Source organism: Mixophyes fleayi, chromosome 1, assembly GCF_038048845.1.
Source record: "Mixophyes fleayi isolate aMixFle1 chromosome 1, aMixFle1.hap1, whole genome shotgun sequence".
In the NCBI taxonomy this organism is placed as follows: domain Eukaryota; kingdom Metazoa; phylum Chordata; class Amphibia; order Anura; family Limnodynastidae; genus Mixophyes; species Mixophyes fleayi.
This window is the reverse complement of record NC_134402.1, coordinates 128,041,195-128,066,182: the sequence shown is the minus strand read 5'-3', so window position 1 is coordinate 128,066,182 and position 24,988 is coordinate 128,041,195. Positions and strand designations below refer to the sequence as shown.

Sequence of the window (24,988 nt, the reverse complement as noted above, 5' to 3'; positions counted from 1 at the left end):
AATTAGGACATTTCAAACATTTCAATTATGATACTTTCCCTATAAATAAAGGACAGTTATCATTGATGCCTGGTTACTGAACCTCTTTATTCTGTATGTATATATTTCCCCAGGAAATACTGTGGTTATATCCACATCTTAATGCCTGAGATGAAATGTTATATACTACACCAGCCCTCACTGTACCCCATAATAAGTCAGAATATGTAGATATCATTACTGAGCAATGAGTTACTAATTTGGTACTGTAGGTTTGTTTTATTCCCTTGCATTAAATTAAAGGAAATTCCACAAGCATTAACCATTTATGGGACCATACTATTTATTTTTAATATTATAGATTCATATAATTTATTATTAATTGTATTAAATTGTTTTGGATATTATATTGATACATTGTGCCATGCAATAGATGCTAAGTATAGTAGATTCAGATACAGAATAATGCATTTAGAAATTAGCTGTTTTCAGATTTCAATTCCTAATAACATATATGCAAGCAAATCCCATCAAGTCTTATACAAATAAGTATTCCTGGTCAGGGTTTCATTTTTTTAAGTGTATACCCTCAGCTTTATATTTTTCAACAACAGCTTATGTGGGCTTCCTGGAGGAATAGAATTGTGTAATATGTGAAACATGTAAAAACACATTATTACATTCCTAAAGAGAGTGGGTAATCAGTGCTTTGTGTGTTCCATTGCTATTATGTACTACCTGTGTACACACATTGGGCCTGATTCAATAGGGAAAGTTAAGCAAAAAATTGAGTAAGTAGTCTCCTGGACAAACTATGTTACAATGCAAGGGGTGCAAATTAGTTTTCTATTTTTCATATAAGTTAAATACTGTCTGTTTTTTCATGTAGCACACAAATATCAAGTTTAAATTTCAGTGTACAAATAAGCTATCAAGTATTTGTGTGCTACATGAAAAAAAGACAGTATTTAACTTATGTGCAAAATAGAAAACTAATTTGCACCCCTTGCATTGTAACATGGTTTGTCCAGGAGACTACTCACTCAATTTTTTACTTGACTTTCCTTAATGAATCAGGCCCATTGTGACTTATAACACATATTTTGTTGCTAGGGGCGTTTACCTATAAAACCCACTCTGAGCACTGGTATCATGGCACAACAAAATACAGGCAGCAAATCCTGATACAATACACTAATAATGCCTTTATTTATATGTATGTTTTCACGGTAATAAAAGGAAATCATTTTAGGAGAGGTAATATCACACAACTAGACATTTATGTTAGTAGAGTACAGGGCCGGACTGGCCATCTGACACTTTTGGCAAATGCCAGAAGAGCCCATGGCTAGTTTAGCCGATCCAGCCATCCATCTGCATGCCCGCCCGAGCAGCAGCACCTCCCTGCGCGCTGCTCACGGACGTAGATTCAGTGACATGCGGCCAATGCAAGTAATCACATGGGATGGCACCTAAAATTAGGTGGGTATGAACTAAACAGACACATAACCATCTGAATCTCAATCTACAAAAGTTGCATTTGCTAGAACACGCCCTTACGTGACGCCTCCTATCCACATTCTGCCTCTTCAATCATAAGGGGTCGCAACTACATATGGCCACAAATGTAACTAGTGCTCTGTGGGCATGCACAGAAGCAAAGCAGTGTATCTGCTACAATTGCCCACACTGTCACTGAAAAACAGTATAACGATATACTAAGATTCATTGTCAATTATTTAATAATATAATAATATATAAACCATTTCTTAATGCTACTTTTGTTCAGTAAATTACAAAAACTGCGACATGGTTTTTACTGTGATTGCATTTTCATTACTTTTCTAATGTTTCACAAAATGTCTGCGATGTAAACATTTATTTGACTGTCTAATAAGAAACACTTACAAATTGCGCTGCATGGATTTTTATGTGTTTTTTTAATTAATCATAGAAACAGTTGTAGAAACGATACACAATAAATTATGGATGCATTAAAAGCCAATAAATGAAAGTGAAACTAAGGAACTTGTTTACTTTTTTAGTTTTATAAATTAATTTCCCCCATTTAATAACAAAATGTTTGCAAACATTAAGGGCTAGATTTATTAAACTGCGGGTTTGAAGAAGTGGAGATGTTGCCTATAGCAACCAATCAGATTCTAGCTTTCATTTTGTAGAATTCACTAAATAAATGATAGCTAGAATCTGATTGGTTGCTATAGGCAACATCTCCACTTTTTCAAACCTGCCGTTTAGTAAATATACCCCTAAGTCTTTCTGTAAACAACACAGCATTTAATCAGCATCTCTGCAGCTTTAAGGTTTAAATATCTTGTGCAGTTGTAACTTGTAAATTGTAACAGAGTTAAAAAACTCTGGACTAAAAAACTAAAGGAAGAGGAATGTGAGAGCACAGTCTACTCTCCTTTAAAACTGAATTGATACATGTCAGATGAAATCTCCTGCTCACAAGTACATATAACTTCAAAGTGTTCCTTTTGCAAAATCACTTTGTGTTGGAGCTTTATTTGGCTGCCACTACAAAAAAAGTGTCTCTCTTAAGCCAGTCAGGAAGCTCCTCATGGTCACATGATATCAAAGGAAAGAGAGGAAGAGGAGGTGGTGGTGGTGAATAGAGTTATTCTATGAATGTTCCAAACCCTCTCTGTTCACTAAATCATATATGTCAGGTTACTGTGGTTGTCATTGTAATAACATAACACTAAGCAAATTTTAAATCATTAGCAGCAGCTTGAATCAAAACACTAAAGAAGAATGAACAAACCCATGTGTCTTACTGAGTGATTTATAGTAGGATAACACATATAATTTTTAGAAGGGATTGCAGATTTAACACAGACGAGAGAGAGAGAAAGAGAGAGAGATGGAGAGAAAGAGAGAGAGAGATGGAGAGAGAGAGAGAGAGAGAGATGGAGAGAGAGAGAGAGAGAGAGATGGAGAGAGAGAGAGAGAGAGAGAGAGAGAGAGAGATGGAGAGAGAGAGAGAGAGATGGAGAGAGAGAGAGAGAGATGGAGAGAGAGAGAGAGAGAGAGAGAGATGGAGAGAGAGAGAGATGGAGAGAGAGAGAGATGGAGAGAGAGAGAGATGGAGAGAGAGAGAGAGAGAGCGAATAGTGTTTACTTTTAAACCTCAAAGTTAGATCAGGCATGACAACAGTATAGTTATTGGTTAACTTGGTCCAATTGACCGTGTGTGGCAAGCTTTACAGTATACAGCTCCTGAAACAATCATCATACTAAAAGTGTTGTGTATAATTCTGACAAGCATTTTAATTAATTCTTTTCAACGGTTATCTAAGAACAAATGAACGTCTTCCATACAACTGTTTATGGAAACAACATTTTAGGGATTACAGCATGGAAATTAAATAAGGTTAAAACACTATAACAAAAACAGACTTTAAATTATCCATCTCTTAGTAAACTTTGTGTATAACTCAATACAAGCTTTGCAAGACACCATAAATGGAATTGTGGGTTTAGTTTGTTATCTTACATAGTCTTAAAAACAAAAATCCTAAGTATATTTGTACAAGTTAAGTAAAAGGCATTCTAACCTTTAGTGCCTCCATGCCGGCTTGGATAACGGGAGCAAAGACAGTCTCGCTTTCATTGGTGTCTGCAAACATGTCTGGAATCTGACCGAGCAAGCTGTGAGAGAGAGGGACAGTTTAGTGTTTGCAAAGAAATAAAGGCCAGGACTTACAACGGATAATTATTTGCAGATATTGAATTTCCGAACTGGAAACCCATTATCCAGAAAGTTCCGAAAACCAGAATGGAATTTTTTTTCAATGAGCTCTGTAGTAATTACATACACAAAAACATGATCGCCAAGTGTTTCATCAAATATGACAAAACATGGGCAGTGTCTGGAAAGAAGGGTCATTTTTATATAACATTTAGTATGTTTCATGCATAGTGTTCCAAATTACGAAAAAAAACTTTATCCAGAAAACCCCAAGTGCCTAGTATTCCAGATAATACATCCTATGACTATTTTTAAACAAAATTACAAATTGAAATACATAAGCTGTATAAATAATCAAGACAATCATCTCCCCCTTTAAAGTCAGGCTTGCCTTGCAATTCTAGCAGACTGCACATAGCGTCAGACCTGAGGAATGGTTACCATAGATTAGTCAAGAGTTTCTAATTGTGGAATATTATACAGCTTACTGATATTGGCATTTGCTCATTACTGAAAATGTAAAATCTAAATGTACTAATAAGAAGCTGCACTTCCCTTCGTTATTGTGTCAGTAGTCTTCTAAGTTATACGCAATAAGTACTCACCCCTGTTTATAGTAGAGCAATGACATTTTAAGATGAGTATCTAAAACTCTGCTATAATCATTTTATGATTACAATAACTACAGATCATCTGGATATAGATAATAAAGATATATAAAGTCACCTTAAATTTCCATGCACTTGAACTCCTCCTTGCATTTTAATATCCTCATGATTTACATTAGAGGATATTTTACACATTATATAATGTAGATACAACTGGAGGTGTTTGTTTCAGATCTCTGCAAATTAGAACTCTGAGGATTCTGAAACTGGAGACGATGAGATCAAGTATTACATAACTGAGATTCCCTCATATCTAATATTTATTTATTATTCCCATTACTTTTTATTCCAATATGCTTACAACCAACTCCACCACAGATACGTGAAACTTCCATGTTACAGTAGGCCAATGACAATGTACATATACTGGTATGCTTCATTGGCTGAGCAGATATTCCATACTATCCAATCTTTTCCTTTCCGACAGGAGTAGAAATTATGAAAGATCTTAATAACTATATAGTCTGTAAAACATGAACTGTATATTACTTGTTAATCACTGATCGGGATTCCTTAAAGTTGACAAGAAAACCATCCAGTAAAGGCAGGAAGACCTCGGCCATGTCTGTCACTACCATCATCTGTGGTTGGGCCAGGTTACTGTTCAAATTGTAGAAGTGTAGAACTTTATTGTAGGTGACAAATCCCACACGAATGGCTGAGGACTCTGCGTTCTCCTCCCTGCAAACAAATAAGCAAAACCATCAAAATAAATAGATGAGTAACACACTTCAAAAAGATCTTGGTTAACTTTCAGAAATGGACAAAAATATTAACACACAAACTGAAGTTTACTATTTAAATGAAATATTCATTTAAATTACATTTTAAATGAGTCTATTGTATTGCAACATGGTTAGAATGTTTTATTTTATTTTAACAAGTAGTGCTGTAACTTTTAATGTTTATTGTCTAATGTTTATACTGGTTTATTTTTGTATTGTGACTTCTCTGCAAAATTCTGTTTGTGAAAATTGATAGCATTAATTACACTTATTACAATTCTCAAATAAGGAAATCTCAAAATGGGTAAACAAATTGTAACTCAAAGCACCTGCCTTGCAACATTTATATAGATTGATTGCTGAAGCTCAAAGACAGTTTACAACTGTTCAAATAATATTCCACAAAAAGCAAATGTATGTATTAATAAGGATATACAAATGTCCTTTCTAATGCCAGGGGAAACAGATACTGGAACCAACAACCTCAACATAGGTAAAGCTTTATATTCTTTCTAGCATATCTAACATATTTTATGTAACATGCAGGTAAAACATGAAAACCAGATAATTCTAGGAAATAATGTATAAATGTAAATACATGTATGAATCCTCCATTCACCACATTCACGCGTGCCCCATTTTCACAATACTGGGCCTGATTTATTAAGAAATGTAATGGCGATACGTGCAGTATTTTGTGTTAAATTGCTCTGCGCATGCTCATAAACGGACTATACGCCAGGGAACACAAGTGTATGCAATTCATTAATGAGCGCAATGGATACTTAAGACAGGCTATGGTTTCATGGGCGGAACGGGGAGGGGAAGGGGCATATGCACGTACTCAATTTACCTTAAGCGCAAGGCAAGCTCAAGGGCACGTAGCAGCATCCAATTCAACCATTGGGCATCTCTAAGGTACGTGTTTTTCAGTTGTATTACTTGCACAAGCTACAGGCAGGTGTAAGTGCCAAGTGATAGTGATGACAGCTGTGTATGCATGCTGAAACATGTGTTTGCAATCAAAACCAACTATTAATATTCTTTTTTTATGTACAGTCGACATCCAGATAAATGTATTTCATGGAGAAAAATGAATAAAAAATGTTTTTTATGTTTTTTCATTAATGACTATATTATCAAAAGGTGACAATAATTCATAATTGATAACTTTTTTCCACTGTGCGTTATGCTAGGACTATAAATTCCACACAAGTATAGTACGTATCCTGCAGTGTATTATGTCTGTCTAAGCACGGCAAGTGCTGTATAGGCAGAGTGTACCTAGACCCGTATTCAACAAGAGACGTTCTGCAGATCCGCTTCTAGTTGAATACGGACTTGTATATGCCCACATTATGTATACTTTTAAAAAAATGCACCACCCTCTAGAATGTAAGCTCCCGTAGGCAGGGTCCTCTCCTACTTATGTCTCATGTCTGTCTCCTTCATACAACATTGTCATGCCTTAAACGGAATCCTCCACTGTCTCATGCTACTACTGCTAGCTCACGACCATCCATAGAGGTGTTCTTATGTTTAACTGTATTCATGTCACTGTTGTTATCTGTATCTGTCATTATAATTATTGTACTCATATTTGTCATATCTGTAAGATGATTGTCCGATACCATGGAGTTTGTGGTGCCTTAAAAATAAATTATGATGTTGTCTTATTAACAAATGATTCTACTTTAAGTTTATTCTATTTTGGAAAGTTAATAATTCAAAGGTAATTACCGGAACAGATACATTTCTCCCAAATGACATGCATGGCAGGTTGACATCCAGATGTAGATGTGCAAATAGATATACACAGATTGTATTTACAATTTGTACTCATTTGATGCCGATTCATGTGGTGTGAAGCCAGACAGAGTACATATATGTGTGCACTGTACATTTTGATCATTTATGTATATATTTTCCAGCTTCTGCATTACACGTCATGTAAACCACAGTTGGAAATTTTGCTAAGCTATCACTAACAACAATTATTTTGCATACACCTCCTCCCTCATACCACATAACAATATGTGATTTGTATAAGCTTGCAGGGCAATATTGGCATTGTAGTTATAAAGCAGACAAAGGTAGAGCCACATGGTGCCTTTGCTTAACATAATGTTCAAGCGAGAATCTAATGGTTAGATAAAAGAAAAAAAATTGGACAAATGGACAGAACTGAAATAGTAAAACAGCAGGAAATTATACTCATCAGATACTGTGACAATGATGATTCTTGAGGCAGATGGAATATACCAATGACAATTACGCCTGATTGTCTGTATGATCTGCTGCCAACATCTCAAACTGCAATCAGTTATTTAAACAAGTCAAACTGTGACACGGCTGCTAAGAATATTTTCGTCAACATTAAGAGTCTAGCAGGCTGCATTCCTTTACAGACTGGGTTACAGACACAGAGGTTTATCTGGAGTTGGACACACTCATAGTTGCCTGCTCTCCCGGAATGCCCGGGAGACTTCCGGGAGTGCAGGGCAACCTCCCTGTTCCTAACGACCTCTATAGTAAGGTGGTGAGGGGGCAGGGCTAATTAACGAGAATCGTGTGCCGTTGTTGCCCCACCCCCATGCTGTAATTGATCAAAAAAATGACAGCCGTTTAGAGCACTCCTTACCAAAGATGGCAAGTATGTATAAACTGCATGCTGCATTCTATGCCTGTGCAAAATAAACACGTACATACATCTGCATTGTGATACTCTTAATATACGTGCTGGTGATGAATGTCATTTTATTGTTAAAAAAAGGTTTTAAATATTTTTTCTTTCAAAATTGAGTTCTACCCTTCCCCCCCCTAAAATGATCCAAGCACCAGGACTCATAGTCTGGGCTGGTTGTGGCATCTGCAGAGGGACTAACAGTGTGACAGCCTGGGCGAGTGACAATATAACAAGGAAACCTGCTGCGTAAGATCCGCTTGTCATAATGTCACACTGCCTCAGTCTGTTAAGCATAAGACAGAATTCCTTGCGGGAATGGGGCCTTCAAAAATAAAATGATTCCTGTTATAATGTAACCAGCGTAGCCTGGTGCTGGTTAAGGCAGGACCCCATGCTATTCACTCCCCAGTAAATTGCCCCAACCAGTCCAGGCTTTGCGTGCTGGTGCCTGCATCACTTTTTTTTTATTAGGGGGCGGCATCTTTTTAAAATTAATTAATTAATTTAAACCTTTTTTTTTACACTGCAAAGATGATTATTTACATGGATATTTGCTCCAGAAGTTGAACTCTCTAAATGGGCACACCTACTGACAGGAGTATCAGTGGCTGTATCCAGCTCTAACTGTAGCGTAATTACGTGAACACTCCCTTACTGTACTTGGACTTGACCCACTCTTGCACACACTTCGTCCCTCCCCAGGTCTGCCTGTCCAAGCACATGAGGGTACAAGTCACCCATTACCTGCAAGAGGGATACAGACCTCTTTGTTTAGATGCAGGCATCCACCACAGCGCAGAGGAATTCAAGGGGGTTATATATTAAAACTAGGGCATGGCAGAAATAGGACATGGTCTGTTTTTTAAACAGTCCTCTTTCTTGCATATTTATAGAAACGTCAAACCACATTATTGCCTGCTGTTTGCATAATATTGCAATAAAGACAAAAAACACATGGTGCCTGATTCATTAAGGAAAGTAGGGCAAAAAAGGAGTACATTTGATCCTGGACAAGCCATGTTGCAATGCAAGGGGTGCAAAATAGTTTATCATTTTGTACATAAGATAAATACTGGCTGTATTTTAAATGTTGCACACAGATACTCGATAGCTTTATTTTTACACTGAAATTAAAGATGATCTAGGACATGCCCTACCCCAATTATAAATCTGGCCCCACATTTTAAATTTACCTCCCCCTCCAAGGCAATATGGTTTTGCTAAGGTGCAAAGCTAATAGTTTTTATTTAGTTACTTTCCTTAGTGAATCAATGAATGTATTTACCACACACCACTTGATTTAGAGCAGTGTTCCCCAAAACCAGTCCTCAGGGTGCACTAACAGTGCAGGTTTTCCAGATCACATGTCACATAATTAGTATTACCTGTGTATATTTTATAATCAGCAATGACTACACCTGTGCTCCAGCAAGGAGATATGGGAAATATGCGTTGTTGGTGCCTCCTGAGGACTGGATTTGGGAAACACTGATTTAGAGCAAACCCATTCATTAATGAGCGCAATGGATACTTAAGACAGGCTATGGTTTCATGGGCGGAACGGGGAGGGGAAGGGGCATATGCACGTACTCAATTTACCTTAAGCGCAAGGCAAGCTCAAGGGCACGTAGCAGCATCCAATTCAACCATTGGGCATCTCTAAGGTACGTGTTTTTCAGTTGTATTACTTGCACAAGCTACAGGCAGGTGTAAGTGCCAAGTGATAGTGATGACAGCTGTGTATGCATGCTGAAACATGTGTTTGCAATCAAAACCAACTATTAATATTCTTTTTTTATGTACAGTCGACATCCAGATAAATGTATTTCATGGAGAAAAATGAATAAAAAATGTTTTTTATGTTTTTTCATTAATGACTATATTATCAAAAGGTGACAATAATTCATAATACAAAACACCAAACACCATACAAAAACTATTCACTCCTTATTTAACCTTTTGTAGCGTGTTTGACCTGGCTTGAATATATCTTTGAGACATCATTAGGGGGCTTGTCATCCAGTATGTAACATGTTGATCATGAGGACTGTCACATCTGTGCTCTGAATTCATCTGTAGTCTATATTTAATGTTTAAACGCATTTTGCCTTGTGGTTATTTTTTAGACGGCTCCCTCTGCTTACCCTACACCAGGTCTAGAATGATGCAGTTTTTGATGCATTCATAGTAAATATATATCACAAGTGTTAATACTGAGAGGCATCACCTCAGCCACGCCCCTTACTGTGCAGTATATAAACAGCATGGCCTGGTTTCCTGCTTCAAGAAATGCTGTGTGTCCCAGAGGAGGACCCCCTCTACCTATTTATCAACTACTTAGGAGGTGTGCGGAGGTGGGAAAGTTCATAAAAAAGGGGTGCCATGTAAAACTGACAACCCCTGCAAAGGAGTCTAACACTTGAATAGTAACATTGTTTGATCATACTGGCTTTGTATGATGGCTAATATCTCCATACAATCTACATGTGTCATCATTAAACACAATAATGTTGCACACAATAATGACATTTCTCACTAGTAGTATCTTGTTAGGGTATTAGGGTCTGTAGTACAGTTCGGAGACCTTTAATGTATGAATCGCAAAATAGGTGGGAGCACAGCACTTTTTATTTTGCGTTAATACATCTATAAGCGCATATCCAGGACCATACCCACATTTCTACTCTTGGAAGTGGCCCTATAAAAATTTGCTGGTTGACATATTAAGGGTTTGCGGGTCCCATTGGAAATGCGCATGGTGGTATTCCGCATTCTATAGGATCTATAGACATCCAAACATCTTTGTATAGCATGAAAACATGACCAAAATCACACCAATGTACTTGTTGAGAAAATTGCCTTGATCTTGCACTGGTTTGAGGGCACATGTAATGACATGAAGTTTTGGTGGTCTTCCAGTAAAAACAACTTTAAGCATGCACAAAACATGAATTTGTTTTCATAACAGAGGGCTATTATCTGATGTTGTTTCATTCCAACTAGGCAGTGTCATAATTGCATTTTTCCTTGATGTTAGGGGGTTTATCCGTAGAGAAATCATGACTCGCTCTGCATTCTTCCAGAGCTGAGATCTGAACTGAGATGCTTTCTTGCACAAGCCTAATTACTACATTGTGTCTAGGCTTGCAACATTAACACGTTACAAAAAAACACAATAGCTTCCAAGCATCTTTCTTCAAATGAGATTTCTATATGACTTGTGCATATGTGTGTTGAAACACAAGATTAGCTAAAAGTATAAACACAACCTTGTTAATTTTTAACTGTTATAGTGTTGTTCCGGTAGCATATTACTCAGATCCTTCACTTACATTATTTTTGGGCTTTCACAGTAAAAGTGGGTTCAACTTTAAGAAAATGCATTAAATTACAACTGTTTGTATAAAGTATTGAAAATATGACATATGAAATATGAAAATATGACAATATAGTCTGAATAAGAAACTACAAAAACATTTTCTCTCTATGTGACAATACATAAAACTGTTAGGGAATTGTACCATCAGTTGCAAGTGGAAATAAGAGGCTTTGAACAGATTGCAAAACGCAAATATGAAGCATAATTCATCCAAACCAATCCATGCGAGACATGATTGACATAGTTCAGGTTAGACACTGAACATAAACATATGACTAGTTGTTATGGTTGCGCCACCATTTTAACTTTGTTAGTAAATGTGAGGATACCACCCTTAGCTGGGAGGACAGTTACCCTCTGTGGGATTCAACTCCCTCGTGTAGACCAGAGTATATCCAAAATAAGACTGTATTACGACAGCACAACACCACAAGACGTTCACAGGTTACAGGGTAAATGGTAGCATGTATCCTCCAGCAGCCTCTTGCAGTCAGCACTCCAACGTAATAATCTCTGTCTCTTTCAGAGTCTTATCCTCCCGCAATATCACCACTACCGATTTGCAAAACAGTTATGGTGTCGCCCAGCCTGGGTTACTGGCTCACACCAACCCTGTCTTAGTAGGGTTTCCTCCAGCGGCACCACAATGCCTGGCCAAGAGTCTTTTTGCTGATGTTTTGTACACCAGGGTCCTCCAAGCTAGAATAGCTCCCCTGGCATTCTCCTCTCCCTATATTCTTCCCTGTATACACAGGAAGTCGGGTCAAATGTCTCAAACCTCTCCCTTACAGCAGGGGTCTCTCAGTCAACACTTTAACTGTTAGACTATTAGCTATTTTGGCTGGATACACTAAACATGGGGTTACAATATTACAAGGAATGACACTGCATGCTTACATGAAACAATACGACTTTTGACACATTGTATCAACAGTGTTACACAATAAAAGTCTGTGATACATTTTGATACAATAACATTTATATTAATACGTATTGATACATGCTGAAATAGCATTGGGAATTGCTATTACTGTGGAGGCACATTGCATATCATTTAGAGGTTCTAACCTCATCACCTCTCAGATTACCTGTTGACCTGGCTAATTAAGATGGGCTGCCTGCTAGTTAACTCAGACATTGTTCTGATTACAAACCAAATCTAAGCTGCACCTCATAACAACGGACATTTGAGACAAATGGTAATTACATTAGCTAACACAAGCAAAATGACTGCTGCTGTCTTGTTATTTTCACACAGTATGGCAATATTCTGTATATTTATACTACAAACAATATTGCAGGTAATAGCAACGGCAAAATGTACCTAATAACATGAAATAATAATACACATAATACACCGATGCTCTGGTGTATATAGTTAGACTGGGCCAAGATTAAAAAGTATATTAAACCGTGAGAAACGGGTGATGAATACAAACTTCTCAGTCCAGTATAGCACCTCGTTTCCTCACAGTAAATATACCCACTAATGTCTCCTGTTTTAATGAAATTCTGTAGCCTCTTCATTTAGGATTTAAACTTGCACTCATGACTTTTATAGTTTACACACATATATTCACATGTACAGTGAAGTAGTAAAAGTAAGAATGTCACAGATATCCAGTGACAGACAAATAGACAGACAGACAGATAAAATGTGGGTTCCCTAAGGTTCAGCCCTGACAGTTCAACAGCATTTGGTATGTATTCTAGTCACTTTTGCATGCAATATTTGTAAGTCTGGATTTTCTTGCAGTACCAACTATTGGACAGGAGGTAGAGCTAGAGTCCTATGTAAAATTTTCAAGCTGAATTGTACTATACATACAAATGATGAGAATGTGCAGAGACAGAAAACGGCAGTGATGCCCGTTTGTCTCTTTGTTATTATAGCAAACATTTCCTTAGTTACATACATACATTTCACAAAAAGTAATAAATGTCTCCTTAAGTGTGTAAAGTTAATAAAGTATATACAGTAAAGGTTGAAGTTTTAAAATAAATGAGCAAATTAAAATGTACATGACTATAAATAGGAAACTAATGAAAAAAAGCAAAGCTATTCAGAAGTATCTTGGCACAAAATGTTTCTTATCATGTTCCCAGAATATGTTGGTAAAATACAGAAACCTCTCCCAACTACTTAATTTCAGTTAGCCCTGCTAACTCTTTCTCCCATGTGAATACTACCAGATGAGAAGGTCCTGGGACCACTGCATATTCGAAAAGTTAAACAACTCACCCTGTGGCATGGAGCTGGTGGAGGCTGCACTTTTAGGGTCACCCATGCCAAGGTGGATAGAAAAAGTTAGCATAGCTTTGATTCAAATGTTAAGGATTCAGCTGAATTTACATTGATAACTTGAATCCAATGCCCAGCTACATGTAATAATAATCAGTAATTCCTGTTTCAGGGGCCACATTTTATTTGTATATCCAGTGATCGAAATGAAAATTTAGAAGACGCGCTATGGAAATTTAGAAATGGTGATATGGAAAATGTAAGTGAATGGAATTTGATAGTATTACAATCAAAGCACTCCAAAATATAATCTACATCAACTGATGTGGTATGACAAAGTAAATATGGATGTATCAAAATTTTTCAGAGGCTCAGAAATGTTCAGTAAGCTTTGTGTGACAAAATATATAATGACTGAAAACCTATTTCTTCATGTAGATTTACCTAGGGAGGTTATCCAATAAAGTCTTCAGCTCCTCACATATCAGACGGACAACGCCATTTTTTATGTTGCTGTAGGAAACGTCTATCATGAAAATGAACGCAGGTGGATTGGGAGGCTTATTTTTCTGGAAAGATACATATTATTTGTTAATAAGTATTTTATAAAAAAAAACATTTGTCAATGTCAGTAATACGAACATAATAAATAATGTTCAGATCGGGACTTAAAAAAAAATCCACTGTTTGACATTAATATACAGTACATCATAGGCTGAGTATTATTGAGAGTAATAATATGCATGAAAAAATGGATGTCTCTATAACACATATCCATCATGCTTTGTTTCATCCATCTGCAGCAGGATGTCATGTTAGAAGTGAGGTGCCTTTCTGGGCATGGAAAGAGTGACCCACAACTTTGTAGACCTGCTTAATACAAATGCACTAGATTGGTGGATTCATACATATAGACAAGGATAGCGATGTCACAGCAGCTTAACAAACTGCAATCTGATCTTTTTTTCTGTATCACAATCCATTAGGACACAGTTCACAATATGTGGGAGGAGCATCAGCTGTCTGAAAAGCAGAGGGGAGGTAATACTTTACATTTTAACAACGCTACACTGGAATGTCAGGATACACTGAACAATGTATTCTATCTTCATGGTTCTTAAATGAACATTTCAATTTTGGGTTTTAGGGATTTAAGATTTGCTCAGAATCTTTCTATGATTGTAGCATTACAGTATATAGGTTAATGTCCCATTAAAGAGTATTTTAGTCCAATATTTTTTACCAGAAGATATTTGTATATATTTTAGTACTATATTTCAGTGACTATATATTTCATTTGGAATATACTGGCATATGATGAAGAGCAGATTGCAATTAACCTTAATTCTTCTTTCACATAAATTTACTTGGATTTTCTATTGCATTACTGGTAAGTGGAGGACAAGTGAAAAGGAGAACAAGCCTGGAACTGTTGAAATTCATTAAAAAAGCAAAGGACCACTTACCTAACATTAAATCTTTGCTTGTATGTCACATATAAGATATTGAATACTCCTATGACTATTGTGCAACAGGAAAGAAATCTGTCACTACAATGGGCGATTCACAATGGATCACTACTGGAGTGATTCACTGCGTCAGAATGTTGAGATGGTTTGAATGGTAAAAATGCAACAGTGCACAATCACTCCATAGTGGCACTGTGTGTAGTTTGAGGCCAAAACAATCATCCTGGTTGTCAGGCTGTGAACTGGTTATACATATGAAGAAATCTAGGACATGTAGTTGCTGCTAAAACCTGGGTATCTTTTTTTAAATCTTTTGAGCTAGCAATCTTTGTAGGGGACCAATAAACAATTTATGTGGGAAAAAGAATATATCTGTAAATTCTGTCGCAAGCACCATCCAAGAGCCAGAGAAGGGTTGCCACACCAGCCTTATATACTATATATGGAATACATATGCTGCGTTACACACTACTGCTCGCACTGCAAGTTGTATCTCTGCAGTTTTTACTATGCAAGCTTGCTTGCACAATGCATCTGAATGGAAGGCAATGCAACCATTCAGCATGTTTATCTATTATATATGGCTGGTATTGAAAGCACAACCTGGTAACACTAAGCCTGAGGTATAAAGATGATGCCTTTCATTGTATTACCTTTAAGTGGATCAAGATACAGAATAAAGCAAGATAATTTGTTAACTAAGCTTAAAGAAAAGTCTTTATGAGATATGTCAGCAGTTAATAACTCTAGACTAGACTAGACAAGACATACAAGGCGATATGTACCGGTATGCAGATATCCAGGCAACCTGTACTTGTAAACGTGACTGAACAACCAGTATTCCAGGTAAGATAAGAATCAGTTCACATGAATGAGAAGCTATTTTTCCTTCTTAAGATTAGAGTTTTAGGGATTCTGTAGTGCTACAGCCACATGTGATTCATACAAGTTCACTCTATTCATTCTATCACTGGTAACAACACCATCTCATCTGTTCCCTAACTCCGCTGCCTGGGCGTCACTCTCGACTCCGCTCTCTCTTTACCGCCCCAGATTCACTCTCTTGCATAATCATGTCGCTTCCAACTATGCAATATTGCCTACGTCCGGCCCTTCCAATCTCAGGATATCATCAAAACCATTATCCATGCACTTGTCATTTCCCGTCTTGATTATTGTAACCTTCTCCTCACCGGCCTCCCACGCTCCCACTTTGCCCCCCTTTGTTCTATACTCAACGCAGTTGTGAAACTTATCTTCCTTTCACAACGCTTTTCTTCTGCCTCCGCCCTCTCTGCTGTGTCTTTCACTGGCTCCCCTTCTCCTACAGAATCCTTTTCAAACTCCTCATCCTCACCTAAAAGGCCCTCTCTCGCTCAACTGCCCCATATATCTCCAACTTCCTCTCCATTCACACTTCCTTCTGTTCCCTGCGATCGGCCAGTGACCGTTGCCTCTCCTCCACTTTGATCACCTCATACCACTCCAGGATCCAATATTTCTTCCAGCTGCCTCCCTCAACTGGAACAACCTCTATTCAGCTGTCCCCCAATTTGTGCTCCTTTAAACGGGAACTTAAAACTCACCTGTTTTTCAAAGCCTACCAGCCATCAACCTAACCCTCTCTCCGTGCTTGTTCTCCTCACCCCTCTCTTCCATGCCCTTTTACTTGCTCCTTTTGCGCTAGATCCCCTCCGCTGACTCCCATTGTGCCTGCTGTCTGTTTGCCCTCCCTTTAGGATGTAAGTTCTTATGAGCAGGGCCATCTTCCCTTCTGTCTTTATACCTATTCTTCAGCTCCAACTTCACTGTAATAGCTATGCCTGGAGCTTTTGGAATCTTAGTATTATTCATTTATTGTTCTGTACTGTTTTACCCTGTATGCTCTACTGTTTGTATTCTAAAAGGTTCCCAGGCACCTGATGATGTACTCTTATCAAACTAATAATACCAGAACAAGGGATAATGGTTAGTAGTGAATATTGTAAAATATCAACAAATATATATAGACAATTGCAATGGGGGTATCAGTGCACTAATATTATCAAACTTCAAAAGTCATGATGGGATAACATATAACAAAACAATAGTAAAATCCAATATGCAGGAGAAATAATGTATGCACAGACGATGCATTCCAAAGAAACTGTATAAAGTGTAAATCACACAGTGGTTTTATCAATATGCCAAAGTACGTTCAGACTACACCTGCATTTAATTTGTTCCTTGACCAATCATAAGTAAACCTGCCTACTTATCTACTTATACAGGGGAAAACCTAGGACACACTTCACTATCCCTGAGGAAGCCTTCATTCCAGCGATACGCGTTGGTAATTGATCTATCGCAAGACACCTTTGCCTTTCTGAATTATTACTAACAAGAGTCTTGCTTCGACCTTTCAAACTGACAGAGATGCCGAGTGCTCTATACCACTCAGGACCACCATATAGGCATGCGTTATTGAAAAAACTACACGGACACCAATCTACACATCGGTTACGATGTGTAGGTTGGAAGGACACCATTTTGAACTGGAGACTACAGGGAAAGATCCCACAGGTGGGTAAGTGGATTTTATTACCAACATCCTGAACCACCAGCTGTCACTGCCTGCTCTTAGTTGTAAGGAGATCTGTTTATATTTTGGACATCAGTTGGTTTTCATCACCATACAAACAACTGAGGATGTGAAAACGGAGGATTTGAATATATCCAGATTTCAGGGGACAATATTAAGTGCATTACAAAACCCATTTAATCTGTGCATAAGAACGGTCTCTGACTCAGATAGAACCATTGTTCGTTTACAGTGTTGATTGGCAGCATGTATTAGGAAATTTTGCTTTGGCATGTTGATCAAACTACTGTGTGATTTGCACGTTATACAGTTTCTTTGAAATGCACAGCTTGTGCATACATTATTTCTCCTGCATATTGGGTTTTATTATTGTTTTGTTATGTTATCCCATCATGGCTTTTGAAGTTTGATAATAACAGTGCACTGATACCCCCATTGCAATTGTCTAAATCTATTTGTTTAATATTTTACAATATATTCACTACTGACCATTATCCCTTGATCTGGTATTATTAGTTTGATAAGAGTACACTATCAGGTGCCTGGGAACCTTTTACAATTTCTGTTACCTTGGAGGGTTGGAAACCCCCTCATTTCCACTCATTCCCTATTTTGGCAGCCAATATATACTGCTCCCAAGAGAAGCGAAGATGTCCACCTTTTTGTGTGTATTGATTTACTATTTGTATTCTGTATGAGTCTGTGAAAATCTTGTGGCACCTTATAAAGAAAGGATAATAATAAAAATAATAATAATAATAACAATAATAAAGTGGATACTACATCCATACATTTAAAGAAGAGTGGTCTGCAGTGATAATTTATACTAGAAAGTAACAGGTACATCATACTCACAGCACACTTTATTGTAATGAATAGTCTGATAGTTGTTATCAAAGTATCATGCTTACTGAGAAGCTACCTGTCTTATGAATATATGTATCTATAACATAGCAGCTAAATAATGCTAATTTTCATTGTGTTGCAGCAGTATGTGAATGCATACAAAAAGTTAAGCCACTGATTGCATAAAAAGGAGATATGTTTTACTTTATTACAATGGAAACAGTGACCAAGCAACACATTAAAAGAAAAACATTGAAATATCATGTTATGACTTACTGTGCTACTATGTGATTTTAGTTTACAGAAATATTCTGAAATGTGGCACTAGACAGAGAAAAAGGAGAGACTGGACACACAGTTGCACACAGAGAAGAAATTAAGTCCGCAATGCACTTACCCTGCAGTAATCTAATGTAGCAACGTATTCATAAGATCCGAGAGATAGCTCTGGCCTTTCATAATGGTCCACTCTCCTGCCAATATGGTCCAGATGTTGAAAGTAGAACGGAGGAACTAACAAAATATAAACAGGAAGACATATTATTCTAATGCAAACAAAAGCAGTGACAAGGTTTATTTTAGTACAAACTGAAAACATTTAATTGAAATTAGGGATGTGCACCGGCGACTTTTGAGGTCTCGTGTTTTGGATCCGGATTTTCGTTATTTTTGGGGTTCGGATTTGTCTCGCAAAACACTTGACGAAAGGTCTCGGTTCGGATTTAAGGTTTTGGATTCGGATTTTTTTTGAAAAAAACATAAAAAGTTTAAAAACCAAGTTTTTGGGCTTATTTTCACTCCTAGGCTATTATTAACCTCAATAACATTCAATAACAAGCATTTCCACTAATTTACAGTGTATTCTGAACACCTCACAATATAGTTATTAGTCCAAAACGTTGCAACAAGGTATCTTTCTGGACTGCGTAGAGGAGTGGGTCACCACAATATATATTAAAAACCCTGAACTTTTATGATTCGCACCAATAAATGTACCTGGACTGCGTAGAGGAGTGGGTCACCACAATATATATTAAAAACCCTGAACTTTTATGAATCGCACCAATAAATGTACCTGGACTGCGTAGAGGAGTGGGTCACCACAATATATTAAAAACCCTGAACTTTTATGAATCGCACCAATAAATGTACCTGGACTGCGTAGAGGAGTGGGTCACCACAATATATATTAAAAACCCTGAACTTTTATGATTCGCACCAATAAATGTACCTGGACTGCCTAGAGGAGTGGGTCACCACAATATATATAATAAGAAAACCATCAACTTGTATGATTCGCACCAATAAATGTACCTGGACTGCGTAGAGGAGTGGGTCACCACAATATATTAAAAACCCTGAACTTTTATGAATTGCACCAATAAATGTACCTGGACTGCGTAGAGGAGTGGGTCACCACAATATATATAATAAGAAAACCATCAACTTGTATGATTCGCAAAAAATAAATGTACCTGGACTGCGTAGAGGAGTGGGTCACCACAATATATTAAAAACCCTGAACTTTTATGAATCGCACCAATAAATGTACCTGGACTGCATAGAGGAGTGGGTCACCACAATATATTAAAAACCCTGAACTTTTATGAATCGCACCAATAAATGTACCTGGACTGCGTAGAGGAGTGGGTCACCACAATATATATTAAAAACCCTGAACTTTTATGATTCGCACCAATAAATGTACCTGGACTGCCTAGAGGAGTGGGTCACCACAATATATTAAAAACCCTGAACTTTTATGAATCGCACCAATACATGTACCTGGACTGCGTAGAGGAGTGGGTCACCACAATATATTAAAAACCCTGAACTTTTATGAATCGCACCAATAAATGTACCTGGACTGCGTAGAGGAGTGGGTCACCACAATATATATTAAAAACCCTGAACTTTTATGATTCGCACCAATAAATGTACCTGGACTGCGTAGAGGAGTGGGTCACCACAATATATATAATAAGAAAACCATCAACTTGTATGATTCGCACCAATAAATGTACCTGGACTGCCTAGAGGAGTGGGCACTGGGCACCACAATAAAATATATAAAAAACCTTCAACAGGTCTGCATTACACTACACATACGGCTGCTCCTCCATCCTCTCCATCATATACATGTTGGAGTTTTAGCGTGTGACAACCTCTTGTTTTTGATAATGTCAGTGCATTTTGAATATTTTTCAATTTGCCCCACACCACTGAATGTACTTTATCTATGATACGCATCTATCTATCTTGACTGCGTAGTGTGGTGGCCCCGGTACACAATTTGGTACCGAGGCCACAATATAATTAAAAAACCCTCCACGTGTCAGAATTCCACCAAAAAAGGGTATGGACTGCGTAGTGTGGTGGCCCCGGTACACAATTTGGTACCGAGGCCACAATATAATTAAAAAATTGGGCATCAACTGTCACCGTTGTTTAATATATGATACACCTAAATATGGACTGCACAGTGGAGTGGCCCCGGTAGTAAATTTGGTGCCGGGGCCACAATAAAATAAATACACCCTCAACTGGTCTGAATTCCACCAAACAAGTATCTGGACTGCGTAGTGGGGTGGCCCCGGTACCCAATTTGATACCGGGGCCACAATACCTCCTCCAAACATGGTACAGACAATTCGTCATTGAGATCCCATCAAGTATGTTAAAGACAGACAGGGTCGAAGTGTTATTGGTTGACTTTGTAAACCAAAAAACTGTCCCTGTTGCACATAGTCGTGCAATGAAGACTGACTTTTTCATTTAAAGGCACCATCTTTCAAGTGTAGTGTTTGTAAGTCTAAGTCATATTATACTTTTGGTAAAATTGGTTTATTTTGTTCCTCTTTATGGTAACTACTAATAGAATTAAAGTATTAAATAGAAGCGGCAGTTCCTCTTTATGGTAATTAGTAATAGAATTAAAGTATTAAATAGAATTAAAGTATTAAATAGAATTAAAGTATTAAATAGAGTGGTATAGAGTTGTAGTGTGGTATAGATAGAGTGGTCCCCACAATATAATAATAAAACCCTCAACTGGTCTGAATTCCACCAAACAAGTATCTGGACTGCGTAGTGTGGTGGCCCCGGTACACAATTTGGTACCGAGGCCACAATATAATTAAAAAACCCTCCACGTGTCAGAATTCCACCAAAAAAGGGTATGGACTGCGTAGTGTGGTGGCCCCGGTACACAATTTGGTACCGAGGCCACAATATAATTAAAAAATTGGGCATCAACTGTCACCGTTGTTTAATATCTGATACACCTAAATATGGACTGCACAGTGGAGTGGCCCCGGTAGTAAATTTGGTGCCGGGGCCACAATACCTCCTCCAACTTCCAAGTGTAGTGTTTATAAATACAGACAGCGTCGAAGTGTTATTAGTTGACTTTCTTAACCCTAAAATTGTCCCTGTTGCAAATATTCGTGCAATGGACAGTTACCTTTTTATTGAAAGACTCAAGCTTTCAAGTGTAGTGTTTATAAAATATAAACAACAATACAGTAGTTTTAGAGCACGTCAATACCTCTTGTTTTAAATTATGACACGGCATTTTACATTTGGTTTAATTTCTTGAATTTTTTTAAATTTGGTTTTACTTTTTGAACATGGCAAACGACTGTTGATTGGTCATATAATGCAAAAAAAAAAGGTCCAAGATGGAATTGTCCTTGGGCCCTCACACCCACCCTTATGTTGTTGAAATAGGACATGCACACTTTAACAAACCAATCATTTCAGCGACAGGGCCTACCAAACAACTTTGGCTGAAATGATTGGTTTGTTTGGGCCCCCACACCAAAAAAGCTATTCATCTCTCCCTGTACAGACTAAACAGGCTCTACTGAGGCAAGATGTCGTCCTCATCCTCAACCTCTGATTCCTCTCCCCCTACAGTGTGTACTTCCTCCTCATCACACATTATCAATTCGTCCCCGCTGGACTCCACAACCACAGGTCCCTCTGTAGTATCTGGAGGGCAGTGCTGTACTTCATTGAGGAATTGATTATTCATTTTTATAAACATCATTTTTTCAACGTTCTGAGGAAGCAACCTCCTTCGCCGCTCACTGACCAGGTTCCCCGCTGCACTAAAAACTCTTTCCGAGTACACACTGGAGGGGGGACAACTCAGGTAAAATAGAGCCAGTTTGTACAGGGGCTTCCAAACTGCCTTTTTTTCCTGCCAGTAACAATATGGACTGTCTGACATGTCTACTTGGATGGTGTCAGCAAAGTAATCATCCACAATTTTTTCTATTGTGACAGCATCCAATGCAGCGACAGTAGACATGTCTGCAATGGTTGGCAGGTCCTTCAGTCCGGACCAGATGTTATCAGCATCCCCGCCAGTGCCTCTTTTGGGAAAACTGAGCTTTTTCCTCGCAGCCATAGATGTGGAAGAAAATGAGGGTGGAGCTGTTGGCATGTCACGGTCCTCTTCAGAGGACAATCTCCTGACCAGCAGGTCTTTGCACCGCTGTAGACTTGTGTCCGCCGGAAACAGAGACACAACATACGCTTTAAACCGAGGATCGAGCACGGTGGCCAGAATGTATTCCTCTGACTTTAAAAGAGTGACCACCCTCGGATCCTGGCAAAGCGTACGAAGGGCTACATCCACAAGAGCTACATGCTTGGTGTAATCGCAATGGCTTACCAGCTCCTCCCTCACTTTCTCCAGCTGCTTCTGCAACAGCCTGATCAGGGGAATGACCTGACTCAAGCTGGCAGTGTCGGAACTGACTTCTCGTGTGGCAAGTTCAAATGGCTGCAGAACCTTGCACAACACGGAAATCAGTCTCCACTGCGCTTGACTGAGGCGCATCCCCACTCCTTTGCCTATGTCGTAGGTGGCTGTGTAGGCCTGAATGGCCTTTTGCTGCTCCTCCATCCTATGCAGCATATAGAGGGTGGAGTGCAGCGCGTCACAACCTCTTGTTTGAGGTGATGGCAGGGCAGGTTCATGCTTTTTTGATGTGCCTCTAGTCTGCGGTAGGCACTGGCTGAATGCCGAAAGTGTCCAGCAATTTTGCGCGCCACCGCAAGCATCTCCTGCACACCCCTGTCACTCTTGAGGTAATGCTGCACCACCAAATTAATGGTGTGGGCAAAACATGGGACGTGCTGGAAATTGCCCATATTTAATGCCCGCACAATGTTACTGGCATTGTCTGACACCACAAATCCCCATGAGAGTCTAAGTGGGGTAAGCCACTGGGAGATAATTTCCCTAATTTTCTCTAATATGTTGTCAGCGTTGTGCCTCTTATTAAAGCCTGTAATACACAATGTTGCCTGCCTTTGCACGAGCCGCCATTTTGTAGTTGCTGCTACTGATGCAGCTGTTGCTGTTGCTGCGGAAGGGGATGCATCTACCCAGTGGGCTGTCACAGTCATATAGTCCTTCGTTTGCCCAGAACCACTTGTCCACATGTCCGTGGTTAAGTGGACAGTGGGTACAAACGCATTTTTTAGAGCACTGAGGACACTTGATCGTACTTCTCTGTACATTTTTGGTATCGCCTGCCTAGTGAAGTGGAATCTCGACGGGATTTGGTACCGGGGACACAATACCTCCATCAACCCTCTAAATCCCACTCCACTGATGGCGGACACCGGGCGCACGTCTAACACCAACATTGCAGTTACAGCCGCAGTTATACGCTTTGCAATAGGGTGACTACTATCGTATTTTGTGGTCATGGCAAGCGACTGTTGGACGGTCAATTGTTTTGTGAAAGACTTAGCGGTCTTACGACTTCCCCTCTGGGAAGATGACCGACTAACAGCAGCAACAGCAGCAGTGGCAGTAGTAGGCGTACCGCTGCAGGATTCCTCGGATGAATCCCGTATTGAGGAGGACTCAGTCTGGCTGCTGACTTGGGCTGCAGGACTGAATCTGATGGAGATTGTGGAGGAAGTTGATGAGGAGGGTGTTGCTGGTGTGTATCCAACTGGACCACGGGATTTAGGTGTCCCTGTACCGATGAGGGTCCTAGCCCCAGTTCCTGAACTAACCACTGAACTATGAAGGTTATTCAGGTGACGTATAAGGGAGGATGTTCCTAGGTGGGCAAGATCCTTACCCCTGCTTATTTGAGCTTTACATAAGCTACATATGGCCATACATTGGTTGTCTGGATTTGGATAAAAATAACTCCAGACCGAAGAGGTGCATTTTTTGGTCTTCTGACCAGGCATGACGATGGGCTTTTTCATCCCATGGACATCAGCTGTTTCCCCCCCTGGTGCCTCATTTACAATAACCACATCACCATCCTCATCATCAAGTTCCTCCACAGCGCCAGCTACATCATCAATAGCCTCCTCCCGAGCCACCTCTTCCCGTACAGTGATGGGAAGGTCAGGCTTGACAACCACCAACATCCTTGGACTCGCCTTGTGGATTTGTGATAATTTCTCTTTAGAAGGCAGAGTTGTTTGCTGTTTTGTTGCTGACAGCATAACTCTCTTCAATTTTTTGTAGGGGGGGGGAGGAGGAGGAGGGCTAAGATCCGTGGGTGAAGCTGAACCACTAGTCATGAACACGGGCCAGGGCCTAAGCCGTTCCTTGCCACTCCGTGTCGTAAATGGCATATTGGCAACTTTACGTTTCTCCTCAGATGATTTTAAGTTTCTCTTTTTGCTACTTTTTCTTAACTTGGGCTTTTTGG

The 24,988-nt window shown here is 38.9% G+C and overlaps 1 protein-coding gene across 1 annotated transcript in view; it reads right to left on the bottom strand.

Moving 5' to 3' along the window:
* Positions 1-24,988, bottom strand: part of SEC24D (SEC24 homolog D, COPII component) — a 117,936-nt gene that overhangs the window by 17,589 nt on the left and 75,359 nt on the right. Inside the window, 4 exon segments of the mRNA XM_075200336.1 lie at positions 3,561-3,654; positions 4,852-5,043; positions 13,839-13,963; positions 18,688-18,803. Coding sequence (XP_075056437.1) covers positions 3,561-3,654; positions 4,852-5,043; positions 13,839-13,963; positions 18,688-18,803 — 527 coding nt within the window.